The sequence below is a fragment of the Amphiura filiformis genome, unplaced genomic scaffold (assembly GCF_039555335.1).
Source record: "Amphiura filiformis unplaced genomic scaffold, Afil_fr2py scaffold_300, whole genome shotgun sequence".
NCBI lineage: Eukaryota > Metazoa > Echinodermata > Ophiuroidea > Amphilepidida > Amphiuridae > Amphiura > Amphiura filiformis.
The window spans coordinates 1-19,798 of record NW_027305764.1 but is presented as its reverse complement, the minus strand read 5'-3'; the positions used below and the strand labels follow the sequence as shown (position 1 = coordinate 19,798).

The following is a 19,798-nucleotide window of genomic DNA, read 5'->3' as shown; positions in this document are numbered from 1 at the left end:
GATACTCTAATCATCAGTTTGGCTAAGCCCCTCCCTAAATCCTTATGTACAATAGTACATATTTTAACAATACACACTTGAAATTGAATTAGTGCATTTTAATTGAACATCAAAAGAACATGTAACAATAAGAAGTAAACAATACAGAAAATATAACACTTATTAAATTCCTTAAATTGAAAATCAAAAGAGCCTACACTGTATACTTATAGAAACACAAGTCGTAGGTTTATATTGTGCTATCTTCAGTAGATAGCATGTAATCATATTTGACGTTATTTGCCATTATAGTTAACAGTACACATAGACCGTTTAATGTGAGAATGATATGGGGAAAAACGATCACCATGCTTGTAGAATAAAAATTAAAGATTCCATTGCATTTCGTTTCTGATATAAGTTATAATATAATTTACAAATTTTTGTTCCCTATTCGGCAGGCAACGAAGTGTTACATAGGCCTATTATCACTATAGCAACTGAGTCACGCTTCTGAGTCCTGACCATATGATTGCAATGATCACCTCACTGTCGAAACAAATGACCAGCACCCCCCACACACACACACACGCACCACGTCACGGGAAATATGCATCTAACAATTTTAAATATACATTAATACATTAGAAATGCACACGTATTCATCGAATTCTTCGTGGTTCAGCGGTAAAGTCGCCAAATCTTCTAATCTATACACCAGTGTAATCACGGGTTCGAATCCCTCAGATGACTTTGATATGATTATCATTTTCCTCTTCTGATCCTTGCTATTTTATTACGGCTAATACTTAAACTTCACGCTATTTCGTCATAATTAAAATATTTTACAATTTTTCGTGTGCTATCTTCAGTAGATAGCATGTAATGGCGAATTTTCCACGTATGTTGCATTATTTTGGCATCTTTATAATTAATAGGGCACATAGATAAAGCTATGTAAAATTATATGAAAATAGTTATATTCAGTATAGAGTACATAAACAGGCTAAGACTTTGTGAAAATTGCATGTCAATCCAACATTCCGTTCTAAAGATATGAACGAAAACGTAATTTCAGATGCATTTTTTTACATGTCATAGAGACAACCTTGGCGGAATTTCGTTGCCACACCAGCCCGTGCTGGTGTTAAAATAAAGCAATCGCCAGAGGTAAATATGTCACAGTACCGCATTATCTTTGTATAATAGTTGCAAAAATGCATGCACACTCAATTTAGACTCTCCCTTCCCCACCCCCATCTTTCAATGTTGGGAGACTGAAATGTAGACATGATGACGATTTTGTTCAAATCAACATTGCAATAGGGGAGCGGGGAAGGATGTTGACCAATTAACGCTCAGGTGTGGCAACATTATTCGCCAAGGTTGTCTCTATGACACGTAAAAAACCATCTGAAATTACGTTTTCGTTCATATCTTGAGAACGGAATGTCGGATTCACGTGTAATTTTCACAAACTCTTAGCCTGTTTATGTACTCTATACTGAATATAACTGTTTCAATGTAATTTTTACATGGCTTTATCTATGTGCCCTAATAATTATAATGATGCCAAAATAATGCAAAATACGTGGAAAAAATCGTCATTACATGCTGTCTACTGAAGATAGCACACGAAATATTTTTAAAATATTTTAATGATGACGAAATAGCGTGAAGTTTAAGTATTAGCCGTAATAAAAATAGCAAGGATCAGAAGAGGAAAATGATAAATATAACAAAGTCATCAGCGGGAATCGAACCCGTGATTCCACTGATGCATAGATTAGAGACGGCGACTTTACCACTGAACCACGAAGAATTCGATGAGTACTTGTGCATTTCTAATGTATTAATGTATATTTAAAATTGTTAAATGCATATTTCCCGTGACGTGGTGCGTGTGTGTGTGTGTTGGGGGGGGGGGGGTGCTGGTCATTTGTTTCGACAGTGAGGCGATCATTTCAATCGTGGTCAGGACTCAGAAGCGTGACTTAGTTGCTATAGTGATAATAGGCTTATATGTATCACTTCGTTGCCTGGCGAATAGAGAACAAAAGTTTGTAAATTATATCAGAAAAGAAATGCATTGGAGCTATAAAAACACATTGTCTTTATTCTACAAGCATGATCATCAGTTTTTCGCCTTTGTTTTTAATGGTCTTATAAAGTCCGATTCAGACTCCACGTCGCGGCCGCGATAAAATCTGAGCTCGATTTTGAGGAGCTTATATCGTTTCATTATATGTAAATGTCATCGCGTGCTGCTGTGTTGTAATGAAACATCGCAGCATCGCGCGATTTTGCGATATGGAGTCTGAATCCGTCTTAAGATACTGCATGATATAGTGTTAACATTTCTTGTCCAAGATGGCGGATAGTTTGCCTCGTAATTCGCATAGAATGGTATATTTAATCACTTATAGTCAGGCAAATCTTGATTTGTTTCCAGGAAGACAAGATTTCGCAGATGCTGTTGTAGAAGCCTTTTCAAGCTCCAATATTGAAATTATTCAGTGGATATGTAGTCTGGAGGCCCATGCAAACGTCGGACACCACTATCATATGGCAATCAAGGTTTCGCGATGCATTCGGTGGTTACCAATCCGTGACTACATTTTTAATACCTTTGGCATCAATGTAAACTTCTCAAATCGCCACGTGAACTACTACACGGCATGGCTGTATGTAGTCAAAGAAGATCCTTCACCCATGGAATCTGAGAATCACCCCGATCTCAGTAACCCCCGCGCACATTAGCTGCTAGCCAGGCACGCGCTAGTCAGGCAGTAATGGAGGAAGATCAGCATGTCACTCAGGAACCCCCTCCAAAAAGACAGCGTACACGGTTGAGTAACTTTGAAGTTTCTGAAATAATCCGCGAGAAAAGATTAAGAAACAGAGCTGAGCTGCTCAGTTTTGCAGAGCTCCAAAGACGAGAAGGAAAAGTGACGTGGCTGAATTTCTTATAAACAAGAGTGCCAAAGTAGTGGAGGAGATTTTGACAACTACCTGGGAAATGGAAAACGCCCCTGAGGATCTTGAAAGGGCTAAAATGAAACGAATCACCGTCCTTGAACGTTGTCTGGAGGGAGAGTGTGCTGAGGGGTGCAACGGAAGATGGCTACTTCAAGCCCAAGATCTTCTGCAACGCAACGACATTGGGAGAGCCAATTTCTCCAAGGCAGTTCGAGAACTGTTACATACCGGGAGAGGGAAATATAAAAATATTTTACTCATCGGTCCCGCCAACTGTGGCAAGTCCTTCATACTTAGCCCTTTGACATCAATCTATAGGGCATTTACAAACCCGGCTTCGACAACCTTTGCCTGGGTTGGTGTGGAGAAAGCCGAGATCATCATGTTGAATGATTTTAGATGGACATCACAGGTAAATTGTACCAAAAGTATTTATCTGAAGTTTATACAACATGGCCACTGAACGTATTTCATGTTTTTAACCATTTTATTTTATTTTTTTTTTTTTCATTGGCTGGAGTGAGTTTCTGTTGCTATTAGAAGGGGACAGCGTGCACCTACCAGCTCCCAAGACCCATTTTTCAAGTGATATTCATTTTACAGCGGATACACCAATATTTTGCACCACCAGTCATCAGATCATATATATCAAAGGCGGGGTCATAGACAACAGAGAGACGGAGATGATGTCAGTTCGCTGGAAGCTCTTTAGCTTTAATCGTCAAATTCCATATCAGGAACAACGCAAAGTACCCCCTTGCTCACGCTGTTTTGCCTCACTGGTATTGGATGTAAATTAACCATATGTGCGTATAAATGTCATTGACATAAATGACAAAGGAAAAGACGCTAAAACTGTTTCTGCATTATTGTTATGTCATTACAAATAATGCAATAGGGTACTTTGCTTTGTAAATTGTTTACGTTTAGATTTTAGAAATGTGATAATAAATGCGAAAGTACGTGGCCTTTGAAACAGTTATATCATGAAGAAATTAAAAATAGTGACACGAATATATGACATTTGTTAGAAAATAAATGTACAAAATAAGTCATATACAGTAGGCCCCTCCCTATTTAACAATAGCAAGATTTCATGTCAATTATAACATAACTTAATACATTACATATCTACATGTACATACAAAACCTTAAATATGTTAAATGTCTGATTACATAAAAGTTAATCACAATAAATGTACTTGGAAATAGTTATATAATGAAGAAAAATATGAAACATGTTAAATGTCCGGTTATATCAAGCACATAAAACGTTTTAATTCCAGTGAGAAAACATTGTTGAAACCCGATGTAAAGCATTGTAACATAATATTATTAAGTGATTTTGCTAAAATGTTTCCCAAAAATATTTGTGCACTGAAACAGGTGATTGAATTGTCATTCAGAAAATACCGGAATCTATCTACACGGGGCCATTTCAATAATGTTATACCGTTCTGGTGCGTGTATTTGATAGGATCTCTAATAATGGAAATAATAGTGTATAGCGACCTAATATATAGATGTCCTAACCTCATAGTAGAATAAACATGTCAAACAAATGCATTTAAAATCAGTGACCCATTGGACACACGGAGACGAGGTTGACGATCTCACGGTCGACACAAACAATTTAAAAGAAATTTATGTTATTTTCTTGATCTTTAACTTAGTCGACCGTGGGGAAGTGTATGAATCGCAATTCCAAGTTTATTTTCATAACCCAAAATACATTGGCAACACATATATTGGTAGTAAACCGATGAAATTATGTCTATTTGAGACATTTTAGCTCAATTATCTACCACAACACGGGTCATATGTGCATTGAGTAACTTAATATACATTACAAATCGCTACAATATCCACGGAGTTGTCGTGGCGCAGTGGTAGAGAATTTGATTTATAACTCATAGCTCATGAGTTCGAATCCGCTGTTGTTCTATTTTGTTTAATCATTAATTACTTTTTTTCTTTTCTCGTATGAAATGTTCCATCTTGACAAAATTTTTTAAAAAGAAATGATAGCAATATGTGTTTTTTTTCCTTTCTTTTTTTCAGGTACCATAATTGTACAGCACTTTTTAGCCATGATGAATATATTTAATATTTTGTCCTCTGTCCACGATTTGCAATAACTCGTTGAAGACGACTTTTGGTCGAAGCAATTACATTGTCAATTGTTTGCTGCGGTATTGCATTCAGTGTTCTAATGACTCTCTCTTGAAATTCAGCATGCGTTTCTTTGCTTATTCTATGTTCGATAGCATCGGCTCGAAGTGCAGTTCCAACTAAGTGAAAAATGTTTTCAATGGGGTTCATGTCAGGACTTCTGGGCGGAATAGGTAAAAGTTGCGCGTTTGTGCGTTTCATAGCTTCTTTAGCCAAAGCACTATTCTGCGAAGGGTCTCCATCTTGTATGAATACATTGCTTTCTTTGTCTGCTGCATCAAAGAGACGAGTAAAATGCGTGTCTATAAACTCCGCGAAATAAGCGCCACTCATTTTCTCATATGGCTCACTTATTAGCACACCTTTACCATGGGTTATGGCCACAACCAATCGCACGTACTTGCCACCAGATCCTTCTTTCATTCCTTTTGCAGTACATCCACGCGTGAGTCCTTCTGATGGTTGTCGGTAGACACGGGATCTGGGGGCTCTGGCCTGATCTAAGGGGTTGGTCTTGTAAACAAACGCAACAGCGTCCAAAAAGAAAGCCACGCCATCACTCCAGAACGACGCGGGTCGTTTGATATACTTCTTGGAAAAGCGAAGTCGATCCTTGAGATCTTTTACTGTCAAAAGTCCCTTCTTCCGTGTTTGCCTAAATCGAAAGCCGTTTCTATGTAGCATGTCGACGAGAGTCCTTCGTGGTATTACAGTGGGCGAGATACCCGTCACAGACATTAAACGAGTTAATGTGAATGTCCCTTCTAGCGCTCTAAGTTTTCTTAATTCGCGAACTATATACCGTTCCAAGGCTGGTGAGATCTTCCTTGGTCTTCCACGACGTGATTTCGTAGCATTTTTGGCTTTTGGTAAGGTGTACCGGGCTTAACAGAACGTTGGACACTCCTTGCAGAAATTTTGCACTCCTTTGCAATTTGCCGAAAAGACATTGTTGTATAATTCCTTAGATACCTCGCGTAGGCTTTGACTTCAGGCAAAATTGGACCATGAAACACCATGATGAATTATATAAATGTAGCGGTGCACAAAATTAAATACAGACTTGTAGAAGAACAGTTTTTTTGAACATGTAACCGTTTAGAATTCAAGTGAATGAATGAATGGATGAATGAATGAATAAAAACCCTTATCTCAATTGAGGAAGATACTCTAATCATCAGTTTGGCTAAGCCCCTCCCTAAATCCTTATGTACAATAGTACATATTTTAACAATACACACTTGAAATTGAATTAGTGCATTTTAATTGAACATCAAAAGAACATGTAACAATAAGAAGTAAACAATACAGAAAATATAACACTTATTAAATTCCTTAAATTGAAAATCAAAAGAGCCTACACTGTATACTTATAGAAACACAAGTCGTAGGCTTATATTGTGCTATCTTCAGTAGATAGCATGTAATCATATTTGACGTTATTTGCCATTATAGTTAACAGTACACATAGACCGTTTAATGTGAGAATGATATGGGGAAAAACGATCACCATGCTTGTAGAATAAAAATTAAAGATTCCATTGCATTTCGTTTCTGATATAAGTTATAATATAATTTACAAATTTTTGTTCCCTATTCGGCAGGCAACGAAGTGTTACATATAGGCCTATTATCACTATAGCAACTGAGTCACGCTTCTGAGTCCTGACCATGATTGCAATGATCACCTCACTGTCGAAACAAATGACCAGCACCCCCCCCACACACACACACACGCACCACGTCACGGGAAATATGCATCTAACAATTTTAAATATACATTAATACATTAGAAATGCACACGTATTCATCGAATTCTTCGTGGTTCAGCGGTAAAGTCGCCGTCTTCTAATCTATACACCAGTGTAATCACGGGTTCGAATCCCTCAGATGACTTTGATATGATTATCATTTTCCTCTTCTGATCCTTGCTATTTTATTACGGCTAATACTTAAACTTCACGCTATTTCGTCATAATTAAAATATTTTACAATTTTTTCGTGTGCTATCTTCAGTAGATAGCATGTAATGGCGAATTTTCCACGTATGTTGCATTATTTTGGCATCTTTATAATTAATAGGGCACATAGATAAAGCTATGTAAAATTATATGAAAATAGTTATATTCAGTATAGAGTACATAAACAGGCTAAGACTTTGTGAAAATTGCATGTCAATCCAACATTCCGTTCTAAAGATATGAACGAAAACGTAATTTCAGATGCATTTTTTTACATGTCATAGAGACAACCTTGGCGGAATTTCGTTGCCACACCAGCCCGTGCTGGTGTTAAAATAAAGCAATCGCCAGAGGTAAATATGTCACAGTACCGCATTATCTTTGTATAATAGTTGCAAAAATGCATGCACACTCAATTTAGACTCTCCCCTTCCCCACCCCCCATCTTTCAATGTTGGGAGACTGAAATGTAGACATGATGACGATTTTGTTCAAATCAACATTGCAATAGGGGAGCGGGGAAGGATGTTGACCAATTAACGCTCAGGTGTGGCAACATTATTCGCCAAGGTTGTCTCTATGACACGTAAAAAAAACCATCTGAAATTACGTTTTCGTTCATATCTTGAGAACGGAATGTCGGATTCACGTGTAATTTTCACAAACTCTTAGCCTGTTTATGTACTCTATACTGAATATAACTGTTTCAATGTAATTTTTACATGGCTTTATCTATGTGCCCTAATAATTATAATGATGCCAAAATAATGCAAAATACGTGGAAAAATCGTCATTACATGCTGTCTACTGAAGATAGCACACGAAATATTTTTAAAATATTTTAATGATGACGAAATAGCGTGAAGTTTAAGTATTAGCCGTAATAAAAATAGCAAGGATCAGAAGAGGAAAATGATAAATATAACAAAGTCATCAGCGGGAATCGAACCCGTGATTCCACTGATGCATAGATTAGGAGACGGCGACTTTACCACTGAACCACGAAGAATTCGATGAGTACTTGTGCATTTCTAATGTATTAATGTATATTTAAAATTGTTAAATGCATATTTCCCGTGACGTGGTGCGTGTGTGTGTGTGTTGGGGGGTGCTGGTCATTTGTTTCGACAGTGAGGCGATCATTTCAATCGTGGTCAGGACTCAGAAGCGTGACTTAGTTGCTATAGTGATAATAGGCTTATATGTATCACTTCGTTGCCTGGCGAATAGAGAACAAAAGTTTGTAAATTATATCAGAAAAGAAATGCATTGGAGCTATAAAAACACATTGTCTTTATTCTACAAGCATGATCATCAGTTTTTCGCCTTTGTTTTTAATGGTCTTATAAAGTCCGATTCAGACTCCACGTCGCGGCCGCGATAAAATCTGAGCTCGATTTTGAGGAGCTTATATCGTTTCATTATATGTAAATGTCATCGCGTGCTGCTGTGTTGTAATGAAACATCGCAGCATCGCGCGATTTTGCGATATGGAGTCTGAATCCGTCTTAAGATACTGCATGATATAGTGTTAACATTTCTTGTCCAAGATGGCGGATAGTTTGCCTCGTAATTCGCATAGAATGGTATATTTAATCACTTATAGTCAGGCAAATCTTGATTTGTTTCCAGGAAGACAAGATTTCGCAGATGCTGTTGTAGAAGCCTTTTCAAGCTCCAATATTGAAATTATTCAGTGGATATGTAGTCTGGAGGCCCATGCAAACGTCGGACACCACTATCATATGGCAATCAAGGTTTCGCGATGCATTCGGTGGTTACCAATCCGTGACTACATTTTTAATACCTTTGGCATCAATGTAAACTTCTCAAATCGCCACGTGAACTACTACACGGCATGGCTGTATGTAGTCAAAGAAGATCCTTCACCCATGGAATCTGAGAATCACCCCGATCTCAGTAACCCCCGCGCACATTAGCTGCTAGCCAGGCACGCGCTAGTCAGGCAGTAATGGAGGAAGATCAGCATGTCACTCAGGAACCCCCTCCAAAAAGACAGCGTACACGGTTGAGTAACTTTGAAGTTTCTGAAATAATCCGCGAGAAAAGATTAAGAAACAGAGCTGAGCTGCTCAGTTTTGCAGAGCTCCAAAGACGAGAAGGGAAAAGTGACGTGGCTGAATTTCTTATAAACAAGAGTGCCAAAGTAGTGGAGGAGATTTTGACAACTACCTGGGAAATGGAAAACGCCCCTGAGGATCTTGAAAGGGCTAAAATGAAACGAATCACCGTCCTTGAACGTTGTCTGGAGGGAGAGTGTGTTGAGGGGTGCAACGGAAGATGGCTACTTCAAGCCCAAGATCTTCTGCAACGCAACGACATTGGGAGAGCCAATTTCTCCAAGGCAGTTCGAGAACTGTTACATACCGGGAGAGGGAAATATAAAAATATTTTACTCATCGGTCCCGCCAACTGTGGCAAGTCCTTCATACTTAGCCCTTTGACATCAATCTATAGGGCATTTACAAACCCGGCTTCGACAACCTTTGCCTGGGTTGGTGTGGAGAAAGCCGAGATCATCATGTTGAATGATTTTAGATGGACATCACAGGTAAATTGTACCAAAAGTATTTATCTGAAGTTTATACAACATGGCCACTGAACGTATTTCATGTTTTTAACCATTTTATTTTATTTTTTTTTCATTGGCTGGAGTGAGTTTCTGTTGCTATTAGAAGGGGACAGCGTGCACCTACCAGCTCCCAAGACCCATTTTTCAAGTGATATTCATTTTACAGCGGATACACCAATATTTTGCACCACCAGTCATCAGATCATATATATCAAAGGAGGGTCATAGACAACAGAGAGACGGAGATGATGTCAGTTCGCTGGAAGCTCTTTAGCTTTAATCGTCAAATTCCATATCAGGAACAACGCAAAGTACCCCTTGCTCACGCTGTTTTGCCTCACTGGTATTGGATGTAAATTAACCATATGTGCGTATAAATGTCATTGACATAAATGACAAAGGAAAAGACGCTAAAACTGTTTCTGCATTATTGTTATGTCATTACAAATAATGCAATAGGGTACTTTGCTTTGTAAATTGTTTACGTTTAGATTTTAGAAATGTGATAATAAATGCGAAAGTACGTGGCCTTTGAAACAGTTATATCATGAAGAAATTAAAAAATAGTGACACGAATATATGACATTTGTTAGAAAATAAATGTACAAAATAAGTCATATACAGTAGGCCCCTCCCTATTTAACAATAGCAAGATTTCATGTCAATTATAACATAACTTAATACATTACATATCTACATGTACATACAAAACCTTAAATATGTTAAATGTCTGATTACATAAAAGTTAATCACAATAAATGTACTTGGAAATAGTTATATAATGAAGAAAAATATGAAACATGTTAAATGTCCGGTTATATCAAGCACATAAAACGTTTTAATTCCAGTGAGAAAACATTGTTGAAACCCGATGTAAAGCATTGTAACATAATATTATTAAGTGATTTTGCTAAAATGTTTCCCAAAAATATTTGTGCACTGAAACAGGTGATTGAATTGTCATTCAGAAAATACCGGAATCTATCTACACGGGGCCATTTCAATAATGTTATACCGTTCTGGTGCGTGTATTTGATAGGATCTCTAATAATGGAAATAATAGTGTATAGCGACCTAATATATAGATGTCCTAACCTCATAGTAGAATAAACATGTCAAACAAATGCATTTAAAATCAGTGACCCATTGGACACACGGAGACGAGGTTGACGATCTCACGGTCGACACAAACAATTTAAAAGAAATTTATGTTATTTTCTTTATCTTTAACTTAGTCGACCGTGGCGGAGTGTATGAATCGCAATTCCAAGTTTATTTTCATAACCCAAAATACATTGGCAACACATATATTGGTAGTAAACCGATGAAATTATGTCTATTTGAGACATTTTAGCTCAATTATCTACCACAACACGGGTCATATGTGCATTGAGTAACTTAATATACATTACAAATCGCTACAATATCCACGGAGTTGTCGTGGCGCAGTGGTAGAGAATTTGATTTATAACTCATAGCTCATGAGTTCGAATCCGCTGTTGTTCTATTTTGTTTAATCATTAATTACTTTTTCTCTCCTCTCGTATGAAATGTTCCATCTTGACAAAATTTTTAAAAAGAAATGATAGCAATATGTGTTTTTTTTCCTTCTTTTTTCAGGTACCATAATTGTACAGCACTTTTTAGCCATGATGAATATATTTAATATTTTGTCCTCTGTCCACGATTTGCAATAACTCGTTGAAGACGACTTTTGGTCGAAGCAATTACATTGTCAATTGTTTGCTGCGGTATTGCATTCAGTGTTCTAATGACTCTCTCTTGAAATTCAGCATGCGTTTCTTTGCTTATTCTATGTTCGATAGCATCGGCTCGAAGTGCAGTTCCAACTAAGTGAAAAATGTTTTCAATGGGGTTCATGTCAGGACTTCTGGGCGGAATAGGTAAAAGTTGCGCGTTTGTGCGTTTCATAGCTTCTTTAGCCAAAGCACTATTCTGCGAAGGGTCTCCATCTTGTATGAATACATTGCTTTCTTTGTCTGCTGCATCAAAGAGACGAGTAAAATGCGTGTCTATAAACTCCGCGAAATAAGCGCCACTCATTTTCTCATATGGCTCACTTATTAGCACACCTTTACCATGGGTTATGGCCACAACCAATCGCACGTACTTGCCACCAGATCCTTCTTTCATTCCTTTTGCAGTACATCCACGCGTGAGTCCTTCTGATGGTTGTCGGTAGACACGGGATCTGGGGGCTCTGGCCTGATCTAAGGGGTTGGTCTTGTAAACAAACGCAACAGCGTCCAAAAAGAAAGCCACGCCATCACTCCAGAACGACGCGGGTCGTTTGATATACTTCTTGGAAAAGCGAAGTCGATCCTTGAGATCTTTTACTGTCAAAAGTCCCTTCTTCCGTGTTTGCCTAAATCGAAAGCCGTTTCTATGTAGCATGTCGACGAGAGTCCTTCGTGGTATTACAGTGGGCGAGATACCCGTCACAGACATTAAACGAGTTAATGTGAATGTCCCTTCTAGCGCTCTAAGTTTTCTTAATTCGCGAACTATATACCGTTCCAAGGCTGGTGAGATCTTCCTTGGTCTTCCACGACGTGATTTCGTAGCATTTTTGGCTTTTGGTAAGGTGTACCGGGCTTAACAGAACGTTGGACACTCCTTGCAGAAATTTTGCACTCCTTTGCAATTTGCCGAAAAGACATTGTTGTATAATTCCTTAGATACCTCGCGTAGGCTTTGACTTCAGGCAAAATTGGACCATGAAACACCATGATGAATTATATAAATGTAGCGGTGCACAAAATTAAATACAGACTTGTAGAAGAACAGTTTTTTTGAACATGTAACCGTTTAGAATTCAAGTGAATGAATGAATGGATGAATGAATGAATAAAAACCCTTATCTCAATTGAGGAAGATACTCTAATCATCAGTTTGGCTAAGCCCTCCTAAATCCTTATGTACAATAGTACATATTTTAACAATACACACTTGAAATTGAATTAGTGCATTTTAATTGAACATCAAAAGAACATGTAACAATAAGAAGTAAACAATACAGAAAATATAACACTTATTAAATTCCTTAAATTGAAAATCAAAAGAGCCTACACTGTATACTTATAGAAACACAAGTCGTAGGTTTATATTGTGCTATCTTCAGTAGATAGCATGTAATCATATTTGACGTTATTTGCCATTATAGTTAACAGTACACATAGACCGTTTAATGTGAGAATGATATGGGGAAAAACGATCACCATGCTTGTAGAATAAAAATTAAAGATTCCATTGCATTTCGTTTCTGATATAAGTTATAATATAATTTACAAATTTTTGTTCTTTATTCGGCAGGCAACGAAGTGTTACATATAGGCCTATTATCACTATAGCAACTGAGTCACGCTTCTGAGTCCTGACCATGATTGCAATGATCACCTCACTGTCGAAACAAATGACCAGCCCCCCCCCCCCCCCAACACACACACACACGCACCACGTCACGGGAAATATGCATCTAACAATTTTAAATATACATTAATACATTAGAAATGCACACGTATTCATCGAATTCTTCGTGGTTCAGCGGTAAAGTCGCCGTCTTCTAATCTATACACCAGTGTAATCACGGGTTCGAATCCCTCAGATGACTTTGATATGATTATCATTTTCCTCTTCTGATCCTTGCTATTTTTATTACGGCTAATACTTAAACTTCACGCTATTTCGTCATAATTAAAATATTTTACAATTTTTTCGTGTGCTATCTTCAGTAGATAGCATGTAATGGCGAATTTTCCACGTATGTTGCATTATTTTGGCATCTTTATAATTAATAGGGCACATAGATAAAGCTATGTAAAATTATATGAAAATAGTTATATTCAGTATAGAGTACATAAACAGGCTAAGACTTTGTGAAAATTGCATGTCAATCCAACATTCCGTTCTAAAGATATGAACGAAAACGTAATTTCAGATGGTTTTTTTTACATGTCATAGAGACAACCTTGGCGGAATTTCGTTGCCACACCAGCCCGTGCTGGTGTTAAAATAAAGCAATCGCCAGAGGTAAATATGTCACAGTACCGCATTATCTTTGTATAATAGTTGCAAAAATGCATGCACACTCAATTTAGACTCTCTCCTTCCCCACCCCCATCTTTCAATGTTGGGAGACTGAAATGTAGACATGATGACGATTTTGTTCAAATCAACATTGCAATAGGGGAGCGGGGAAGGATGTTGACCAATTAACGCTCAGGTGTGGCAACATTATTCGCCAAGGTTGTCTCTATGACACGTAAAAAAAACCATCTGAAATTACGTTTTCGTTCATATCTTGAGAACGGAATGTCGGATTCACGTGTAATTTTCACAAACTCTTAGCCTGTTTATGTACTCTATACTGAATATAACTGTTTCAATGTAATTTTTACATGGCTTTATCTATGTGCCCTAATAATTATAATGATGCCAAAATAATGCAAAATACGTGGAAAAATCGTCATTACATGCTGTCTACTGAAGATAGCACACGAAATATTTTAAAATATTTTAATGATGACGAAATAGCGTGAAGTTTAAGTATTAGCCGTAATAAAAATAGCAAGGATCAGAAGAGGAAAATGATAAATATAATAAAGTCATCAGCGGGAATCGAACCCGTGATTCCACTGATGCATAGATTAGGAGACGGCGACTTTACCACTGAACCACGAAGAATTCGATGAGTACTTGTGCATTTCTAATGTATTAATGTATATTTAAAATTGTTAAATGCATATTTCCCGTGACGTGGTGCGTGTGTGTGTGTGTTGGGGGGTGCTGGTCATTTGTTTCGACAGTGAGGCGATCATTTCAATCGTGGTCAGGACTCAGAAGCGTGACTTAGTTGCTATAGTGATAATAGGCTTATATGTATCACTTCGTTGCCTGGCGAATAGAGAACAAAAGTTTGTAAATTATATCAGAAAAGAAATGCATTGGAGCTATAAAAACACATTGTCTTTATTCTACAAGCATGATCATCAGTTTTTCGCCTTTGTTTTTAATGGTCTTATAAAGTCCGATTCAGACTCCACGTCGCGGCCGCGATAAAATCTGAGCTCGATTTTGAGGAGCTTATATCGTTTCATTATATGTAAATGTCATCGCGTGCTGCTGTGTTGTAATGAAACATCGCAGCATCGCGCGATTTTGCGATATGGAGTCTGAATCCGTCTTAAGATACTGCATGATATAGTGTTAACATTTCTTGTCCAAGATGGCGGATAGTTTGCCTCGTAATTCGCATAGAATGGTATATTTAATCACTTATAGTCAGGCAAATCTTGATTTGTTTCCAGGAAGACAAGATTTCGCAGATGCTGTTGTAGAAGCCTTTTCAAGCTCCAATATTGAAATTATTCAGTGGATATGTAGTCTGGAGGCCCATGCAAACGTCGGACACCACTATCATATGGCAATCAAGGTTTCGCGATGCATTCGGTGGTTACCAATCCGTGACTACATTTTTAATACCTTTGGCATCAATGTAAACTTCTCAAATCGCCACGTGAACTACTACACGGCATGGCTGTATGTAGTCAAAGAAGATCCTTCACCCATGGAATCTGAGAATCACCCCGATCTCAGTAACCCCCGCGCACATTAGCTGCTAGCCAGGCACGCGCTAGTCAGGCAGTAATGGAGGAAGATCAGCATGTCACTCAGGAACCCCTCCAAAAGACAGCGTACACGGTTGAGTAACTTTGAAGTTTCTGAAATAATCCGCGAGAAAAGATTAAGAAACAGAGCTGAGCTGCTCAGTTTTGCAGAGCTCCAAAGACGAGAAGGGAAAAGTGACGTGGCTGAATTTCTTATAAACAAGAGTGCCAAAGTAGTGGAGGAGATTTTGACAACTACCTGGGAAATGGAAAACGCCCCTGAGGATCTTGAAAGGGCTAAAATGAAACGAATCACCGTCCTTGAACGTTGTCTGGAGGGAGAGTGTGTTGAGGGTGCAACGGAAGATGGCTACTTCAAGCCCAAGATCTTCTGCAACGCAACGACATTGGGAGAGCCAATTTCTCCAAGGCAGTTCGAGAACTGTTACATACCGGGAGAGGGAAATATAAAATATTTTACTCATCGGTCCCGCCAACTGTGGCAAGTCCTTCATACTTAGCCCTTTGACATCAATCTATAGGGCATTTACAAACCCGGCTTCGACAACCTTTGCCTGGGTTGGTGTGGAGAAAGCCGAGATCATCATGTTGAATGATTTTAGATGGACATCACAGGTAAATTGTACCAAAAGTATTTATCTGAAGTTTATACAACATGGCCACTGAACGTATTTCATGTTTTAACCATTTTATTTTATTTTTTTTCAGATCATTGGCTGGAGTGAGTTTCTGTTGCTATTAGAAGGGGACAGCGTGCACCTACCAGCTCCCAAGACCCATTTTTCAAGTGATATTCATTTTACAGCGGATACACCAATATTTTGCACCACCAGTCATCAGATCATATATATCAAAGGAGGGGTCATAGACAACAGAGAGACGGAGATGATGTCAGTTCGCTGGAAGCTCTTTAGCTTTAATCGTCAAATTCCATATCAGGAACAACGCAAAGTACCCCCTTGCTCACGCTGTTTTGCCTCACTGGTATTGGATGTAAATTAACCATATGTGCGTATAAATGTCATTGACATAAATGACAAAGGAAAAGACGCTAAAACTGTTTCTGCATTATTGTTATGTCATTACAAATAATGCAATAGGGTACTTTGCTTTGTAAATTGTTTACGTTTAGATTTTAGAAATGTGATAATAAATGCGAAAGTACGTGGCCTTTGAAACAGTTATATCATGAAGAAATTAAAAAATAGTGACACGAATATATGACATTTGTTAGAAAATAAATGTACAAAATAAGTCATATACAGTAGGCCCCTCCCTATTTAACAATAGCAAGATTTCATGTCAATTATAACATAACTTAATACATTACATATCTACATGTACATACAAAACCTTAAATATGTTAAATGTCTGATTACATAAAAGTTAATCACAATAAATGTACTTGGAAATAGTTATATAATGAAGAAAAATATGAAACATGTTAAATGTCCGGTTATATCAAGCACATAAAACGTTTTAATTCCAGTGAGAAAACATTGTTGAAACCCGATGTAAAGCATTGTAACATAATATTATTAAGTGATTTTGCTAAAATGTTTCCCAAAAATATTTGTGCACTGAAACAGGTGATTGAATTGTCATTCAGAAAATACCGGAATCTATCTACACGGGGCCATTTCAATAATGTTATACCGTTCTGGTGCGTGTATTTGATAGGATCTCTAATAATGGAAATAATAGTGTATAGCGACCTAATATATAGATGTCCTAACCTCATAGTAGAATAAACATGTCAAACAAATGCATTTAAAATCAGTGACCCATTGGACACACGGAGACGAGGTTGACGATCTCACGGTCGACACAAACAATTTAAAAGAAATTTATGTTATTTTCTTTTTATTCCCTAATTCATTCTTCAAACGTGAATAAAGTATTTTCAATCCCGCCCTATACCCTCTTTGTATGATTAGACCTAATACATACTTAACCAATGATAATACTGGGGAGACACCTAGCATCGCTCGCAGGACACGCCTCCCCATATCAAGCAAAAAGAACGGGCAGCAACTGAAACGACAACATTATCTTGAAAGGTAATTTATTTATGTATCTTCCAATTATTATCAATGAAGAAGCTCCTTTTATATTATTAGTAATCTTACTCATATAATTAACCATTAAACATTTTGTGCAATAAACCACCGAAACTTCACAAGATATGCTTGTACAAAAATCTTTCATTGTTGACATCATAATAGCTGTATGTCTCACTTTTATAATACTCAATTGTTGGCATTGGATATTGTCCACAATTTACTAGGACCATGCACTTATCTATATACCTAGATTCAGCGATACGGATAATCTGTCTTTAAAACTGTCATTGATATATCCGTCTTTGGCATTTTCAGAACGCCAACGACCATGTTTTTTTACAGTCTATCTTGGACTCCAAAGTTGGCCGCCGCTGAAGCACCTCCGCTTCTAAGACTGTGCATTCCAAATTTCTTTGGTTCTAATCCGACTGCGTAAAGTGCCTCTCTGAAAAGTTCTAAACATCTCGAATAAGAAAGAGGTTGTGCTTTTCTTAATTTATGTATGTTAGATGTTTTGATGAAATTCGCTCTACGAAACAAAAAATCTTCATCTGTATCATCATACAATTTGGCTGCTGCCAGGTAACGCTTAAGCGCCGCAACAGGGCAGGTAGAAGTATTTGTTGCAGCAATCAGGACCCAGGCTCCCTGCCTAAAAATATCAGTCTTACTTTTGCATATGAATATGTTCACGTGAGAAACGTATAGGAAAACATCGCACCTACGAATATCCACCAACTCTTGATATCGGAGGAAACCAGCATAAGACAATAGAATCATTGAACATAATCTGATATCAATTAGAGAGTCAGAATTGCCATATCTGCACATTATTGCTTTCATAATTTCTGGAGTGACGGGTTCCCTTTTAACAATAGGTTTGGCCAGTAACTTCTTGAGACCCAGTAATACATTACGAAGAAATTTTGAATCACATGGATTCAAACCTACTTTAGGATCGCAGTCATACCGCCATTTTATTGAATAAAAGGCAGTTTCCATTCTCGAATATGGTGCTTTACTCTGATAAAGATGAATCAAATATCTGCTAATGTCTTCACTAGACGCTGATATGGCATAGTTTACCTCGTTTTCATTACACCAGTTCTGAAATGCTTCAAACCCTTTATTATACTTGTACGCCGTATTCTTAGCTCTCGATGAATCTAGAACTTTCTCCAAAATAGAAGGATATGCGTCAGCCGATCTGTAAAATATAATAAACAAGACTCATGTCTGTACATCACACGCAGTCCATCAACTGCCAAGTAAATCCTTATTAAAATCTTCATAATCTACTAAAATGACTTCAAAAACCACCCGGTTACTCATAACCATATTCTTCCATTTCCAGTTATTATTGCTATGCAGCTACTGAGATTATATCTCTATGCCATGCGGCAAAAATCTCTTATGCCATGCGGCAAAAATCTCTTATGCCATGCGGCAAAAATCTCTTATGCCATCCGGCAAAATGTCCACTCGTATACCAGACTATAAAGCAGTCTGAATCTCTAATTACCGAGCATGCTCAATAGCATTGACCTCAATATCAATCTAATCAAAAGCAGCCAATCTGACACATAAAACTGCATTTTTAAATTATAGAGAACAAAAAATAGAGTTTTGATTTCTTCCTCGCATAAAAATGTGTGCTGGATCTTGAATTCTGATGACATTCTTCACTAAGGCCCGGAAGTCACTGTATTGTGAAAATAGTAATGGCCAAAACGCCGCTGAAGGCCATTCTGGAATTACTAAAGTTCCTGTGGCAGAACAAACTTGCACATGCCTCAATACTTCCCCAATTAGGGAAATTGGAGGTACCAACCAGTTGTTTTCAGCACTCCAATTAAATACAAAGGCGTCAACCCCCGATGTACCTGGACACCAGACTTTCGAATTGAACTTTGGCAACTTGGCATTATAATCGGTGGCAAAACGGTCAACCGAATGAGGTCCCCATATTCCGTCAATGAAACTAAAAACTCTTTTGACACGCCCCAATCGTCTGTGTCCACTTCCCGACTTATAGCATCAGCCTGGACCTTCTCGGCTCTCGGAACCCACTGTACTTCAAGTGAGATTCCTCTCTCTTTGCAAAATGATATATTTCCAAACTTATAGTTTGCAACTCTGCAATCATACTGCCTTTACTTACAATCGACACAACTCCTTTGTTGTCTGTGAATATTTTCACTTTCTTACCGATCAACTTAGGGGCAAATGCTTGCACAGCTAAGTATAAAGACTTGATCTCTCCAAGTGGAACTTTTCCCGCTCTGTTCCACTGTCCAGTTTCTATGAAATACCAACTGATCTTCTGTCCAAGCACCAGCACCTGTCTTACTTGCATCTGTGTACGCAACCACCTGTGGCATAGAGTATTCAAACAATAATCGC

The 19,798-nt window shown here is 37.8% G+C and overlaps 1 protein-coding gene across 1 annotated transcript; it reads right to left on the bottom strand.

The window, feature by feature from the left end:
- Positions 1–17,541: 17,541 nt before the first annotated feature.
- On the bottom strand, positions 17,542–19,751 carry LOC140145467 (integrase/recombinase xerD homolog). Its single transcript, XM_072167178.1, is given in 3 exon segments — positions 17,542–17,734; positions 17,737–18,602; positions 19,471–19,751. Coding segments are annotated over 3 exon segments (1,248 nt in total). The 3' UTR covers positions 17,542–17,633.
- Between the last annotated feature and the right edge of the window lie 47 nt (positions 19,752–19,798).